Source organism: Ursus americanus, chromosome 26, assembly GCF_024610735.1.
Source record: "Ursus americanus isolate L20-20 chromosome 26, mUrsAme1.1.p, whole genome shotgun sequence".
In the NCBI taxonomy this organism is placed as follows: Eukaryota; Metazoa; Chordata; class Mammalia; order Carnivora; family Ursidae; genus Ursus; species Ursus americanus.
Genome location: NC_142152.1, coordinates 7478896 through 7493691, shown reverse-complemented (window position 1 = coordinate 7493691; position 14796 = coordinate 7478896). Strand labels below are relative to the sequence as shown.

General features: G+C 34.4%; 1 protein-coding gene across 1 annotated transcript in view; it reads right to left on the bottom strand.

The window, feature by feature from the left end:
• Positions 1–5970: 5970 nt before the first annotated feature.
• LRRC9 (leucine rich repeat containing 9) overlaps positions 5971–14796 on the bottom strand; it is a 111736-nt gene continuing 102910 nt past the window's right edge. Inside the window, exons 30-32 of the mRNA XM_045810407.2 lie at positions 10182–10322; positions 7670–7814; positions 5971–6225 (exon numbers count right to left, since the gene is read on the bottom strand). Of these exons, the coding sequence (XP_045666363.2) occupies positions 6053–6225; positions 7670–7814; positions 10182–10322 (459 nt within the window). The 3' untranslated portion in view covers positions 5971–6052. The remainder of the gene's footprint in view (positions 6226–7669; positions 7815–10181; positions 10323–14796) is intronic.

The following is a 14796-nucleotide window of genomic DNA, read 5'->3' as shown; positions in this document are numbered from 1 at the left end:
TATTTCCTTAACTAAAAATGCGCCATTAAGGTTGATTGAACTCTTTTAAAGCACTTCATAAAAGTAAAGTGAAAGACCATAAGAAAGTAGGCTACCAGTGTTTGTAAATACCTGTTTTCAGCCAAATTGATGGGAAGAAATAAGAAATAATTGGACACTTAAAAATGTTATTGATATATTTTTTACAGATTAACCTCTTTTGGTTGTTCTTTGAGAAACATACCTGCAAAACATTTTGCGGAGGAATGGGAGAGGGGGCATTGTGTTATAATTAAAGATGGAACAAATAGTACAGCCAAATGGCTAAAATTATCTAAAACATTTTCTAGAAGAAATGTTTTACAGTAAGCAAGATATAAAACATACACGTCCATGATTAAAATCTACAGCTTTTAAACCACATGATTTTATTTTTTTTCTATTTAAAATACAAATATTTTTATTTAAAAATAAATGTAACCAAAAATGGTTTATAAAAATAGTAGGATCATCACTAACCTTTCCCCCCCCCTTTGTAATGTTTAAAAAAATGAAACTCTTCTGGTATGAAATGTATTTATTTAAGCATTTGTAAGTTACTTAGAATTTTATTCAGAGCCTATGGAAATACTCTTACTTTTAATGATACAATATAAAGAAAAATTCATTCTAATTTTAAATTTGGCATTTCAGACTCACATGTATTTTATATGGAAAATGATGATGTTGATGAATTAGCTTTTTGATATCCCTAAGAGACCATATAGTTAAGGAAAGGCCTAATAAATAAAACATAAATGATCAATAATTTGATTTCAGATAATCACCACTTTCGAAGCTACTTCACTTCTGAGTTCCTTTGAATATTCTATTTTCAGGTTATAATATTTCATGTTTTAGCTATAAAATTATTCATTTGATCTTAATTATAAGGAAAAATCCTCACCAAAACAAAATTTTAAGATAAAAAAATGCACGAATTTAGTTTGTGAAATGTCTTTTCAGTAGTTCGCAAAACTTTTTTTTTTTTTTAAAGAGGGAGGGAGGACAGGGGCAGAGGGAGAGGAAGAGGGAGAATCTTAAGCAGGCTCCACACCCAGCACAGAGGCTGACACAGGCTCGATCTCACAACCCCGAGATCATGACCTGAGCCGAAATCAAGAGTCTGATGCTTAACCAACTGAGCCACCCAAGTGCCCAGCTTACAAAACATTTTTATTCATCAATGAAAGAAAAAGAGTAATAAAGAATGTATTAATTCATACTTTTATAAAATAAAAACTTCTAGAAAGAAAATATTACTGAAAAAATAACTCTGTTCTTCTTACTGACCTAGTCTTAAAGGCAACTGTGAACTAAAATTGTAATTTGTATAGTTTTTCTTTAAACATATTTTGATAGAGGCACCTGGTTGGCTTAGTCAGTAGAGCATGTGACTCTTGATCTTGCAAGTTCGAGCCCCACGTTGGGTGTAGAGATTACTTAAGAAAATAATAAAAGTCCTAAAAGATATTTTAATAATGAAGGTAAGTGCAGAGAGATGGATAAGAAAAGCAGGTAGGGGGGCGCCTGGGTGACTCAGTCATTAAGCATCTGCCTTCAGCTCAGGGAGTGATCCCAGGGTTCTGGGATCAAGCCCCACATCAGGCTCCCTGTTTGGCTGGGAGCCTGCTTCTTCCTCCCCCACCCCCTCTGCTTGTGTTCCCTCTCTTGCTGGCTGTCTGTTTCTCTGTCAAATGAATAAATTAAAAAAAAAAATCTTAAAAAAAAAAAAAAGAAAAGCAGGTAGGCACTTGAATGTCATCCAGAAGCTCTAAGTATTATAGCAGAGGAATTTAAAAAACCAGCCAGTTTCTACCTTATAAAAAGGATTGACTTGATCAGATTCATTGAATAACCAACAGAACTTGGCCATAAGCACTTGTTTCTATTCTTACAGAACTATAAATAATTTACTTCTTTTTATGTAACATTTAATTGAAGCTAAGAACCTAAAGCATGACTAACAATAAGATCTACTGTTTTAAAGTAAATACTTCTCATAATGTATGAAAGATATGAATAAATAGTGAAATGGCATGTTACTTAAATATAAAGATTATTTGAAAACTGGCCATGGGTGCCTGCAAACATACACGCACAGTACACACTAAATATTCTAGGTAAATATGTGTTCACAACTATAGTTAATTTTGTGCCAACAATCAGAGAAGTCTCGAACTATAACAATAGAAGTAAGTAATAAAATTATTATTGAATGATTACTTTATTATAGTCAAAATTCATACATACATATCGGAAGATCACTTTGACATCATTTATATTAAGTTCAGCATTGTAGGCTCCTAATTTTTAGCTTTCCAGGTTGTTTGTGGAATTGTTTTTAATTTAAAACAAGTCATGTATTCATGCATATGACTGCATGTAAAATTAATCTATCAGGACATTTGCTGGGAGCAAAGAACTAATTTTACTATAGAAATTATGCATTTTCCCTAAGCTAAATATACCGGAAGAGAATGAATAAATAGTTTACCATTTTTACGTACATTAGGGCTCTACAACAGCTGATTACATAGCACATTAGTAATAATTAAACGTCGATTCACTTGTAGTAATTGAAAAAGTGATGAATTTGGAGTTGAAAAAAATCTAGGAGTTGGTATGATATCAGCTCTTTTCCTTAAGCCAGTTTCTTTATCTATAAATGGAGACCATACATGTCATATCTACTTCACAGAGTGGGTTATTAGGATAAACCATGTAAAATATGGGCTAGTGGTTTGTAAATTTAAAGCATCACCACTTGCCTGTTTTGTCATAATCAGTTGTGAAGTATGTTACAAATAACTCTATAACTTGAAATTCCTCAGTTTGTGAATTATTTACTTGAATTATTTAGGGCAGTTCTAAAGTCACTCCTATAAAAACATCCCTCATGTTCAATTACATTTTTTTTGTTTTGTTGAGCAGGAAAGGAATGAAGTTCTAGCTATTGTTTAATGAGCTACACATAACCAATGTGGCTTAAGCCATCTAGGCATTCTCAGGGGAGTGTGTTGTCTATCATGTTAGTGTCATCTGCTCTCGTGGCAGAAAAAAATTCAGAACTGTGTAAATTATGTTAGTAATCACCCCCTTCATTGCTTTACATGAAATTATTTGTCACGTATTTATATTAAAATGTTCTAAAGGTTGGATCTGTGTCTATTTTCTGTAGTACCTAAAATGCCTAGATACATTTTCAAATTATTTTTAGTGTTACTATCAAATTATGTTATTACCAGGGCACCTGGATGGCACAGTCATTTAAGCGTCCGACTCTTGATTTTGGCTCAGGTCATGATCTCAGGGTTGTGAGATTGAGCCCTACATAGGGTTCCATGCTGAGCATGGAAGATTCTCTCTCTCTACCCCTCATCTCCTCTCCCCCCTTTAAAAATAAAAAAAAAATTATGTATTACAAATTAATTTACTTTCAAGAAGAAATTCAGATGTAATTAAAAATTTATAAAAGAAATGATATCTCAGAATTTAACACAGTATAGTACATAAAAATCAAATGATAGATCTCAAATATATTACAAATGCATAGGAAAAATGGCTACAAGAAAATATGCTAAATGTTAAGTGGATGCTGAATAATGAGTTATGTTTGTCCTGCTTTGTATTTTTCTAATTCTTGAAAATTCCTTTTCTCTAGTGAAAGCCAGTTACACTTATTTTTCCCATCCAGTTTATTATTTTAAAAGACAACTGTCATTACAAAAGCAACATATATTCAATATTTCATTTGTACAGAATCATGAAAGAAAAAGAGCTGATGATACCAAGTTAGTAACAGAGAAGGGCAGATACTCATTAGAGTACTGTGAGGAAAGCAATTGTCAAAACTAAAGGGCAACAAAGACATCTTCTGGACATCTTAAGAACTGCATAGTTATTTTTAAACAAAGGATCTTATTTTCACCCAAGAGTAATAGTTGTTTAAAAACCACACATTAAGAGGTATAAAATCAATCTGTATTAGTTTTGAAATTTTAAATATTACATGATTACATCACAAACATACAGCATTTAAAAAAGAAAAGATAAAAATTGTTGCATACACATTGGAATTAGTTTCCAAAATATTGTTAAGCCTATGTCCAGATAGATTATAAAATACAAATATTTTAGTAAAAATTTATTTTCATGTAAGGAACATCTAAAATTGTATGAAAACTACATGTGATGTTGAACCAATACTTGGAAAATCGGCTCATGAATCATAGCCCACTTATATCAAAATATGGTTGTCAAGTTAGTCATTAATTTAAAGAACTGTATTTAATAAAACAATGAAATTCAAAACCATATTTGATTTGTGATCTGTCCTAGTACTATACAGCATAATATTTTAGAAAAATTATTTCCAGTGAAATATAATTAATAAGGGTTTCAAATTTAAATGTGTCCACTCAATTTGAACATGTGTTCTTTTTAGCCTAAAACTGCTTGTGAAATTATATTACTATGGGCACAATTAACAAATTTTGTATTTGAAATAGTACTTTTTTATTTTTAGAGCATGAATGCCTAGTTGCACTGACAGTTATCCACCTTCAGGAAGTACTACTGATGCCATTAATTTGCATCGCTAAATAATTCTTAGGGCAGATCTGGTTTAAGGGTATTTTTTTTTCCAATTATAGTCCTAAAAACGAATTTGTAGTTCAATGAGCAAACTCAACTTGTTTTAGTAATAGTTGTGTTTGGTAAGAAATGTATGCTCTAGTTTTAAGTAACTCCAAATAAATATTCAACAAATGACATATGCTTTTTTACTAGAATTACCTTTTCTTAGTATCTTCATATGAGAGGCCATAATAAGATTTTGTAACTAAATGCTTCCAATACCAGGACTAAATATTTGATTCTCTGGACTTTGTTTTAAGTCACTTCTATCTTTTCAAATTGTATGATATAATGGCTCATGATTTTTCTAATATAGAAATTCAAATGAATAATTAAGATAGCCATAACAAAAGTTTAAGAGAGGTGATATTAAATAAAATTCAACCAGGTTGATAGAGATTATCTTCAAATGGAACTGAAGTTCTTCAGTAAAATAAGTAACATGATTATCTTAGATAATTTTTTCACTGACACTGCTAGTTTTTGTACAACTACTAAACAGAAATAGGTTTCTTGGTGTATATTCGTTTCTCTAGGCAGTTACATTCGATTTGATCTTGAAAAGTGGCTGCCAGGAATTCTGTCGGAAATAAAATATTTGAGTCAGATAATTATGGCTTATTTTCTTAATGGTCAGCTAATTTAAGGTAATTCTGCAGTAAATAATTTCTGTATTTTATATGTGTTCAATTTCAAAAAGACAGTACAACAGAGAAAATGACCCTATTCTTGGACATCTAAAACTCAGGTTGTCCTAAGGACTCAACAGGGAATTCAATATAGCAAAAGCCAGGCCTGCACTAGATCTGCTGCTGTGTAGGTCATTAATGGATGAATTGGAGCTTGGCTACAAAGAAGCTGGGGGACAGATAAGGATTGGAAGTCTAGGTGGACAGATGTTGAGCAACAGAGTAGATTCTTAGCGAGAAGTAACAGGTTCTTAGGCACTGAGCTGGCCTCTAGGGCTAGGGTCCAGACCAGACGAGAGGCTTGAAGAATTTACAAAATTCTTGGTCTTTGTGATTTCACAACAGATAAATTGAATTTGTCTGTTGTTCAAAATATAACTGAACTGCTTTGCATATTTAATGAGAAATGACATGGGAGAGTGCAATTATAAGTGTTTATTTCAGTGTTCCTTCATACAAGCATTAGGTGAGCACTATTCTACCTTGACAGCCATTTCTAAGCCTCTTTGAATTATGATGTAAATACACAGGACTTTGGGAAAGTTTGGTGAATATGGGAGAAGAAGCTGTATGCTATCTGACAGTTTTTTCCAGCTCTTAGTAAATAAATAATACTATATAACAATATTTCCTATGTTTATACACGACTAGCAAATTTGGGGAGTTTTTTTTAATGATGAGAAATGGTATTGAAACACAGAATAGTTTTACCTTCCCTCATCTGGGTTGCTCTGGTACGTTTGTGCAGTTGGAGATGCCATACTCTGATGTGATAAAAGAGATGGAGAGAGGTTTATCCCTCTGAGTTGCCGAAAAGCTATTTCTGCATGGATGCTCCGAGGATTATTTGTCAGAATGCCTGCATTCTTGTTTTTTTTGTCTGAAATTAAGAATTGTGAAACAAGGAGAAGCATTAAGTAATAAAATGAATGAAGTAATAAAGCTTGGTGGCCCTTCAACTGAATGTGTGCTGTACGTATTTCATAATATGAATTAAAACATTTTAAATAAAAATATAGAATTGGAATAGATTTTTAGCACTTAATGCTACTTAAATTTCTCTGAGTTAGTGAATCTATTTGATTGTCTCTCGGTAATTTTTAAAAATATAAATACCTAGAGCTGTGTGCTATAATAAATGTAGAGATAATGTGACCATAATTTTCAAAATAAAAATTGCGGCAACATAGTGTAAAAATAGGAGAGAAATTATAGGACTTTTCAAGAAAAACCTAAAAAAATAGTCACATAACAAATCCTAAAGACAGGCATCTGAGAAGGACATAATGGAGACGAATCCAAGGTTGAACTTAGTGCCAAAGGAAAAAAAAAAGAGAGAAGATATTGATGACGTTCCTGAAGATAACATTATACTGTTAAGGAGGCTAATAATTTGGGATGTCCAGTCCTACTGATAGTTATATCTACTGGACAAAAGCATACAAATTCTCACTGTGACTAAAATCTTAAAGCTGTACATATGTAGAAGTATGAAAAATAAGTTAAAAAATAACATCTTAACAAAGTAAGTTATTTTGGGTTTAACTGAGTTTCCTTTAAAAATAATCACACAGAGCAATCTACCATTCTTAGTAGGCTCGTAGATCATTTTATAATTACCGTGATGTTCAATTTTATTGTCTAACAGTGGTCCCATGCAAAGTGGGATGTTATAAGGAATGGAAGAGGTGAGCCCTCAGAGGAGTAGCTGCCCCCAGTTTTACCAAAAGATAGCCAGTGAAGATTTGGAATATGGGAAAAGGTTGAATCTAAGCCTGAATTAAAATGTATATTATAGAAGGAATCATTTCCATGCCCTGTCCTTTTAATATGCTCACTGCTCTAGAGCTCTACCTCTTGAAAATCTTTTCTAGTATTAGCTTCATGGTTTATTTGTGGTTTCAAGGATAAAGTCTGATCTTCTCTTTGTACCCCAAGAATCTGTTGTCACAGATATTTTGAAACCTTTGACCTTCTACTTTTATCAGGACATACTAATGAATTGGTTTCATATGCTATGAAATACATAGAATGAAACAAAAGCTTTGAAAATAGATAATTCAAGAAATAATTGTACAAGTATTACGAAGTTCACATTATGAGCAAATGTTTAGTTACAACATATTAGTAGTTCAGCAAAACCCAAAAATACTATAGACTCTAAAGTGAGAATTACCACATGAAACTTGAACAAACATGCAATTTTAGGAAATGTAAATTTAAAAATGCAATTTTAAGTAGTATTAGAAGTCAAAGAGATTTTGGTTTCAAATGAAGTGTTCTGTTTGTTTGCTTTTACATTTACTTTGAAACTGTCAAAATACCTTCCACTTCAGGAGTTACAGTGAAGTCAGATCCCAAGTAATGGCTAAATGCACCAGGCAGAATTACATTTGTTATCTTTATGGGAGGAGCTTTCACTTGGCCAAATGATCCCCCGTCCATTGGAGAGCTGGTAACAGGAATAAACTACATAATTAAAGAAAAACAGTTAAGAGCAGCTCACCTCCAAAACTCAGATCAATAGATTTAGTTTCTTATTGCAAGCCCTATTTGATAATCAACTTAAAATTCTTTAGTTCAGGAGTTACATGCCTAAACTGAGTTGGTATGAGGCAGAAACTGTGCAAGTCTTTTGAACCCTTAACCTCCCTCAGAACCTTATGTTCTGTCTTTTCAGACTGCATCGTACTCATCAGTAGTGTGAAGGCGCCTCTCCCTCTCCAAAGAATCTTAATGAGGTAAGTGCAGAAAATGAGAATTAAGCTTTCTTCCCTTTGTTTCTTTTTTACTGAGCAGGAGTTTCTGGATGGTGACAGTTATATCTTCCACATCTTTATATTCCTCGCATTACCTCATCAAGTGCCTTGCGGTTAATTAGTTTTTCAAAAACAAACAAGTAAATAAAGGGGACTCAGGAAAGCATCTTATAACAATCACTTTTAATGAATGTGCTAACTCTCTAAATGGTGTTTACATTTTAAGTTATTTGAGGATTAAGGGGCTTTTAAAAGAATTTCAGGAATCAGCAAACAGAGGAGAGAAGTATTTTAGGCTGGAGACGCTTGGTTTCCCTAGAATTTTATGCTTGCTGTCTTCATTAAGACTGACCTTTTTTATACTTTAAAAAATATGAATACTTTATACTGAATTCAGGATATATGATTCAACTTATTTAGAGATACAGGCTTTTGCCATTTGTGTAAAATGACCGATTTCCCTGTTTCAGTGAGTGTTACCAAGAACGCAGCTTTGTAATGAGCGCTAAAGTATCAGGCCTTTTACTAAAGCTGGTCAATCTCAAATTCCCTAACTAATTCCTTTGTAGGAGAGTTTCTTCCCGTCACTAATGTAGAATGTTGTCAAATTTTCTTCTGAAACCAAAAGCACCAAAATGTTCTGGTTTAAAGGACAGCTATAGAGTTCATTTATTACCTCTTTACTTGCTGTTAAAAAAGAAAGAACAGCAGTAACTGAAAGAAAAATAAATTAGACTGAACTGATAAACTTGAAAAGGATTCTGTTTTTGTGTCTCCTGAATAGCTAGAAGAAATAGTGGCTCAGGTTTGTTCTAGCCATGAAAATAAACATTATTATTGAATCTTAAAATAGACTTCTCTAAAATAAAGACTTCGTATATCCCTTTTATTTTATTAACCCTGTATAGATGAATCAAAAAATATTTTTTAATAAAATGCTTATATATAGAAAAGTGGAAAAATAAGTTCTTATATATGGCACTGATTCAAATGGCTAGACTGTGTGTCTAGATTCACTCAAGACACATTATAGCAGTAATGGGGAAAATCCGAATTTACTATTTGAAAAATAGAAAAGAATAGCCAAGAAGCTATAATGAAATACTCATCAGCTAAAATTTGAATATATATAGTATCAAGCGTCCAGTGTGCTTTGGGAATCAGGTTGTATTACAGAAGGGATGGAGAGTGTTGGGTAATCCACTGAGTTAAGTGAAAGCATCTATAGTAGTCTTACCTCTTTTCTCTTTAATATGCATTTTAAAAGTAATCTTTGTTCACTGACTAATGTCCTTGCTCTCTGGCTTTCACTTACATTAGACATTCACTTACCTTCTTACTGCCCTACCCTAGTTTAGGTCTTCATAGTCTCCCTCTTAGATTATTCTAAAAGCCTCTTAACTGGTTTTGCTGCCTCCAGCCTCTTCTTTCTCAAACCTTGCAAAGCACAGCTCTAATAAGGTTACTTCTTTATTCAAAAACCGTAGCTTTTCTGTGTTTAGTCTCTGTGTAGGATGGTCTCAAAGAATCCTTGTGGTCAAGGATAGAATTTTCTAATGATATGCTTTTGTGGCTTCTGTCTCTCATCTCTTTCATGTCATGGTCAGACACCTTTTTAGAGTTTGCAGGTAAAAGGTGCAATTTTTCTGGCCAAAAAGAAAAGAAGCTTACATCTCCCTTGTTAGATGAACTATGTAGTCTGGAGAGTTGAGGTCAGAATTCCTTCCTTCCCTTCCTATCTGCTAAACTGAAAGAGTTTGTTAGTTTCGGTTTATAGAAGTGATATGTTATAGATTCTTACCCTCTAGCAGTATCTCACATATTGAGCAAGAGGCACACAGATTTTAAATAATTTTCTTTATGCCAAATTACATTACCGTAAAAAGGAGCTTCCCTGGAATTTGTGTGTGTGGATGTGCTCTATTCACCAGATCAAGGTGCTTTTGATAGCAATCACTAAATAGATACTAAAATAATCTACAAAAACATCATAGTCCAGATTTACCTAGTAAATTGGTTTTAATTTACTAATAATTATATATTTTAAAAGGAAAAGTATAAATAATAGAAGTATTACCGAAGTTTTCTTTGCTTGTAGTTCAGAGAAGTGAAATTCAGCTTTAGCTCTATCATCTGAATTCACAGGAATTCCATCTAACATCTGTAAGTTAGGCAGCCGAAATATGAGCACGTGGCGATGTAGTGTTTTTCTGCAAATCTGAATAGAGTTAAAAATAACAATTTATTCCTTTAAAAAAACTTTTATTTCAAAGATTAACTTTTATAGAGAAGGAAATTTAACACAGGTAGTAAAAATGACAGATAATAGCTAATTCATTATAATAGACAATACAAATATAAGCTCCCTTTTTGAAAGTTTTCCCAATTCCCTATTATGCTAAATGAAGATTCAAACTTTTTAAATTTAGTTTTTGTTTTTTTTATTGTTTTAATTTAAATTCAATTAGCCAACATATAGTACATCATTAATTTCAGAGGTAGAGTTCAGTAATCCATCAGTTGCATATACACCCAGTGCTCAACATAGCATGTGCCCTCCTTAATGCCCATCACCCAGTTACCTCATCCCCCCACCTACCTCCCCTCCAACAACCCTCAGTTTCTTCCCCATAGTTAAGAGTCTGTCATGGTTTGTCTCCCTCTCTGATTTCCTCCCATTCCGTTTTCCCTCCCTTCCCCTATGATCCTCTGCGCTTTCTTATATTCCTCATATGAATGAAACCATAATTGATTCCCTCTGATAGACGAATCTCACCCAGAATAATACCCTCCAGTTCCATCCATGTTGATCTAAATGGTAAGATTTCATCCTTTCTGATGGATGAGCATATATCTACACAAAAGAATATTATACATATATATGTATACCACCTCTTCTTTATTCATCTGTCAATGGACATCTCGGCTCTTCGCATAGTTTGCTGTTGTGGACATTGCTGCTATAAACATAGGAGTGCAGGTGCCCCTTCAGATCACCACATTTATATCTTTGGCGTAAATATCTAGTAGTGCAGTTGCTGGGTCAGGGTAGCTCTATTTTTAGTGTCTTGGGGAACCTCCATACTGTTTTCCAGAGTGACTGCACCAGCTTGCATTCCCATCAACAGTGCAAGAGGGTTCCCCCTTCTCTATATCCTCACCAACATTTATTGTTTCCTGTCTTGTTAATTTTAGCCATTCTGACCGGTGTGAGGTGATATCTCATTGTGGTTTTGATTTGTATTTCCCTGACGCCAAGGGACGTGAAGCATTTTTTCTTGTGTCTGTTAGCGATTTGTACGTCTTCTTTGAAGATGTCTGTTCATGTTTTCTGCCCATTTCTTGACTGGATTCTTTGGTTTTTGGGTGTTGAGTTTGATAAGTTCTTAATAGATCTTGGATAATAGCCCTTTATCTGATATGCCATTTGCAAGTATCTTCTCCCATTCTGTAGGTTGCCTTTTAGTTTTGTTGACTGTTTCCTTTGCTGTGCAGAAGCTTTTTATCTTGATGAAGTCCCAATAGTTCATTTTTGCTTTTGTTTCCCTTGCCTTTGGAGATGGATCTAGCAAGAAGTTGCTGTGGCCGAGGTCACAGAAGTTGCTGCCTGTGTTCTTCTCTAGGATTTTGATGGATTCCTGTCTCACATTTAGGTCTTTCTTTCTTTCTTTCTTTCTTTCTTTCTTTCTTTCTTTCTTTCTTTCTTTTTTAAAGGTTTTATTTATTTATTTGACAGAGAGAGAGATAGCCAGCGAGAGAGGGAACACAAGCAAGGGGAGTGGGAGAGGAAGAAGCAGGCTCCCAGCAGAGGAGCCTGATGCGGGGCTCGATCCCAGAACACCAGGATCATGCCCTGAGCCGAAGGCAGACGCTTACCGACTGAGCCACTCAGGCGCCCCACATTTAGGTCTTTCATCCATTTTGAGTTCATCTTTGTGTAGTGTAAGAAATTAGTCCAGTTTCATTCTTCTGCATGTGGCTGTTCAATTTTCCCAGCACCATTTATTGAAGAAACTGTCATTTTTCCATTGGATATTCTTTCCTGCTTTGTCAAAAATTAGTTGACTAGATAGTTGAGGGTCCATTTCTGGGTTCTCTGTTCTGTTCCATTGATCTATGTGTCTGTTTTTGTGCCAGTACCACACTGTCTTGATGATTACAGCTTTGATTAGAGCTTGAAGTCTGGCATTGTGATGCCACCAGCCTTGGTTTTCTTTTTCAGCATTCCCCTGGCTATTTAGGGTCTTCCTGGTTCCATACAAATTTTGGGATTATTTGTTCCAACTGTGTGAAAAATGTCAATGGTATTTTGATCGGGATTGCATTGAATGTGTAGATTGTTCTAGGTAGCATAGGCATTTTAACAGTGTTTATTCTTCCAATCCATGAGGATGGAATAGTTTTCCATTTCTTTGTGTCTTCTTCAAGTTCTTTCATAAGTGTTCTGTAGTTTTTAGAGTACAGATCCTTCACCTCTTTGGTTAGGTTTATTCCTAGGTATCTTACGTTTTTTGGTGCAATTATAAATGGGATTGATTCCTTAATTGCTATTCTGTCTCATTGTTAGTGTATAGAAATACAAATGATTTCTGTACATTGATTTTATATTCTGCCACTTTGCTGAATTCTTATGTGAGTTCTAGCAAATTCTGGAGTGGTGTCTTTGGGTTTTCCACATAAAGTATCATGTTATCTGCGAAGAGAGAGAGTTTGACTTCTTTGCCAATTTGAATACATTTTATTTCTTTTTGTTGTCTGATTGCTGAGGCTAAGACTTCTAATACTATGTTGAGTAACAGTGGTAAGAGTAGGCATGTCTGTTGTGTTCCTGACCTTAGAGGAAAAGCTCTCAGTTTCTCCCCATTGAGAATGATATTCGTTGTGGGCTTTTTGTAGATGTCTTTTATGATTTGAGGTATGTTCCCTCTATCCCTACCCTGTGGAGAGTTTTATCAAGAAAGGATGCTGTATTTTGTCAAATGCTTTTTCTGCATCAATTGAGAGGATCATATGGTTTTTGTCCTTTTATTTTTTTTTAAGATTTTATTTATTTATATGACAGAGAGACAGCCAGCAAGAGGGGAAACACAAGTAGGGGAAGTGGGAAAGAAGCAGGCTCCCAACGGAGGAGCCCAATGTGGGGCTTGATCCCAGGACTCTGGGATCATGCCCTGAGCTGAAGGCAGATGTTTAACGACTGAGCCACCCAGTCGCCCCTCTTGTCCTTTCTTTTATGACTGTGCTGTATCACGTTGATTGATTTGTGAATGTTGAACTGCCCTTGCAGCCCAGGAATAAATCTCGCTTGGTCGTGGTGAATAATCCTTTTGATGTACTATTGGATCATACTGGTAGTATCTTTGTGAGAATTTTGGCATCCATGGTCATCAGGGATATTGGTCTGTAATTCTTCTTTTTGGTGGGGTTTGTCTGATTTTGGGATCAAGGTAATGCTGGCTTCATAGAACAAGTTTGGAAGTTTTCCTTCCATTTCTATTTTTTGAAACAGCTTCAGAAGAATAGGTATTAATTCTTCTTTAATGTTTAGTAGAATTCCCCTGGGAAGCCATCCGGCCCTGGACTCTTGTGTGTTGGGAGATTTTTGATGACTACTTCAATTTCCTTGCTGGTTATGGGTCTGTTCAGGTTTTCTACTTCTTGTTTCAGTTTTGGTAGTTTATACATCTCTAGGAATGCATCCATTTTTTCCAGATTGCCTAATTTGTTGGCATATAGTTGCTCATAATATGTTCTTATAATTGTTTGTATTTCTTCGGTGTTGGTTGTGATCTCTCCTCTTTCATTCATGATTGTATTAATTTGGGTCCTTTCCCTTTTCTTTTTGATAAGTCTGGCTAAGGGTTTATCGATCTTATTAATTCTTTCAAAGAACCAGCTTCTGTAGTTGCATTTATCTGTTCTACTGTTCTTTTGGTTTCTATTTCATTGATTTCTGCTCTAATCTTTATTATTTCTCATCTCCTGCTTGGTTTAGGCTTTATTTGCTGTTCTTTCTCCAGCTCCTTTAGGTATAGGGTTAGGTTTTGTATTTGAGACTTTTCTCACTTCTTGAGAAAGGCTTGTATTGCTATACACTTCCCCCTTAGGACCACCCTTGCTCCATCCCAAAGATTTTGAACAGTTATGTTTTCATTTTCATTTGTTTCCATGAATTTTTTAAATTCTTCTTAATTTCCTGGTTGACCCATTCATTCTTTAGTAGGATGCTCTTTAACCTCTAAGTATTTGAGTTCCTTCCAAATTTTGTCTTGTGATTGAGTTCCAATTTCAAAGCACTGTGGTCCAAAAATATGTAGGGAATGATCCCAGTCTTTTGGTATTGGTTGAGACCTGATTTGTGACCCAGTATGTGATCTATTCTGGAGAATGTTCTATGTACACTTGAGAAGAATGTGTATTCTGTTGCTTTAGGATGGAATGGTCTGTATATATCTGTGAAGTCCATCTGGTCCACTGTGTCATTCAAAGACCTTGTTTCCTTGTTAATCTTTAGCTTAGATGATCTGTCCATTGCTGTGAGTGGGGTGTTACAAGTTCCCTACTATTATTCTATTATTATCAATGTGTTTCTTTAATTTTATTATTAATTGGTTTATGTAATTTCCTGCTCCCATGTTAGGAGCATAAATATTTATAATTGTTGGATCTTCTTGTTGGGTAGACCCATTAAG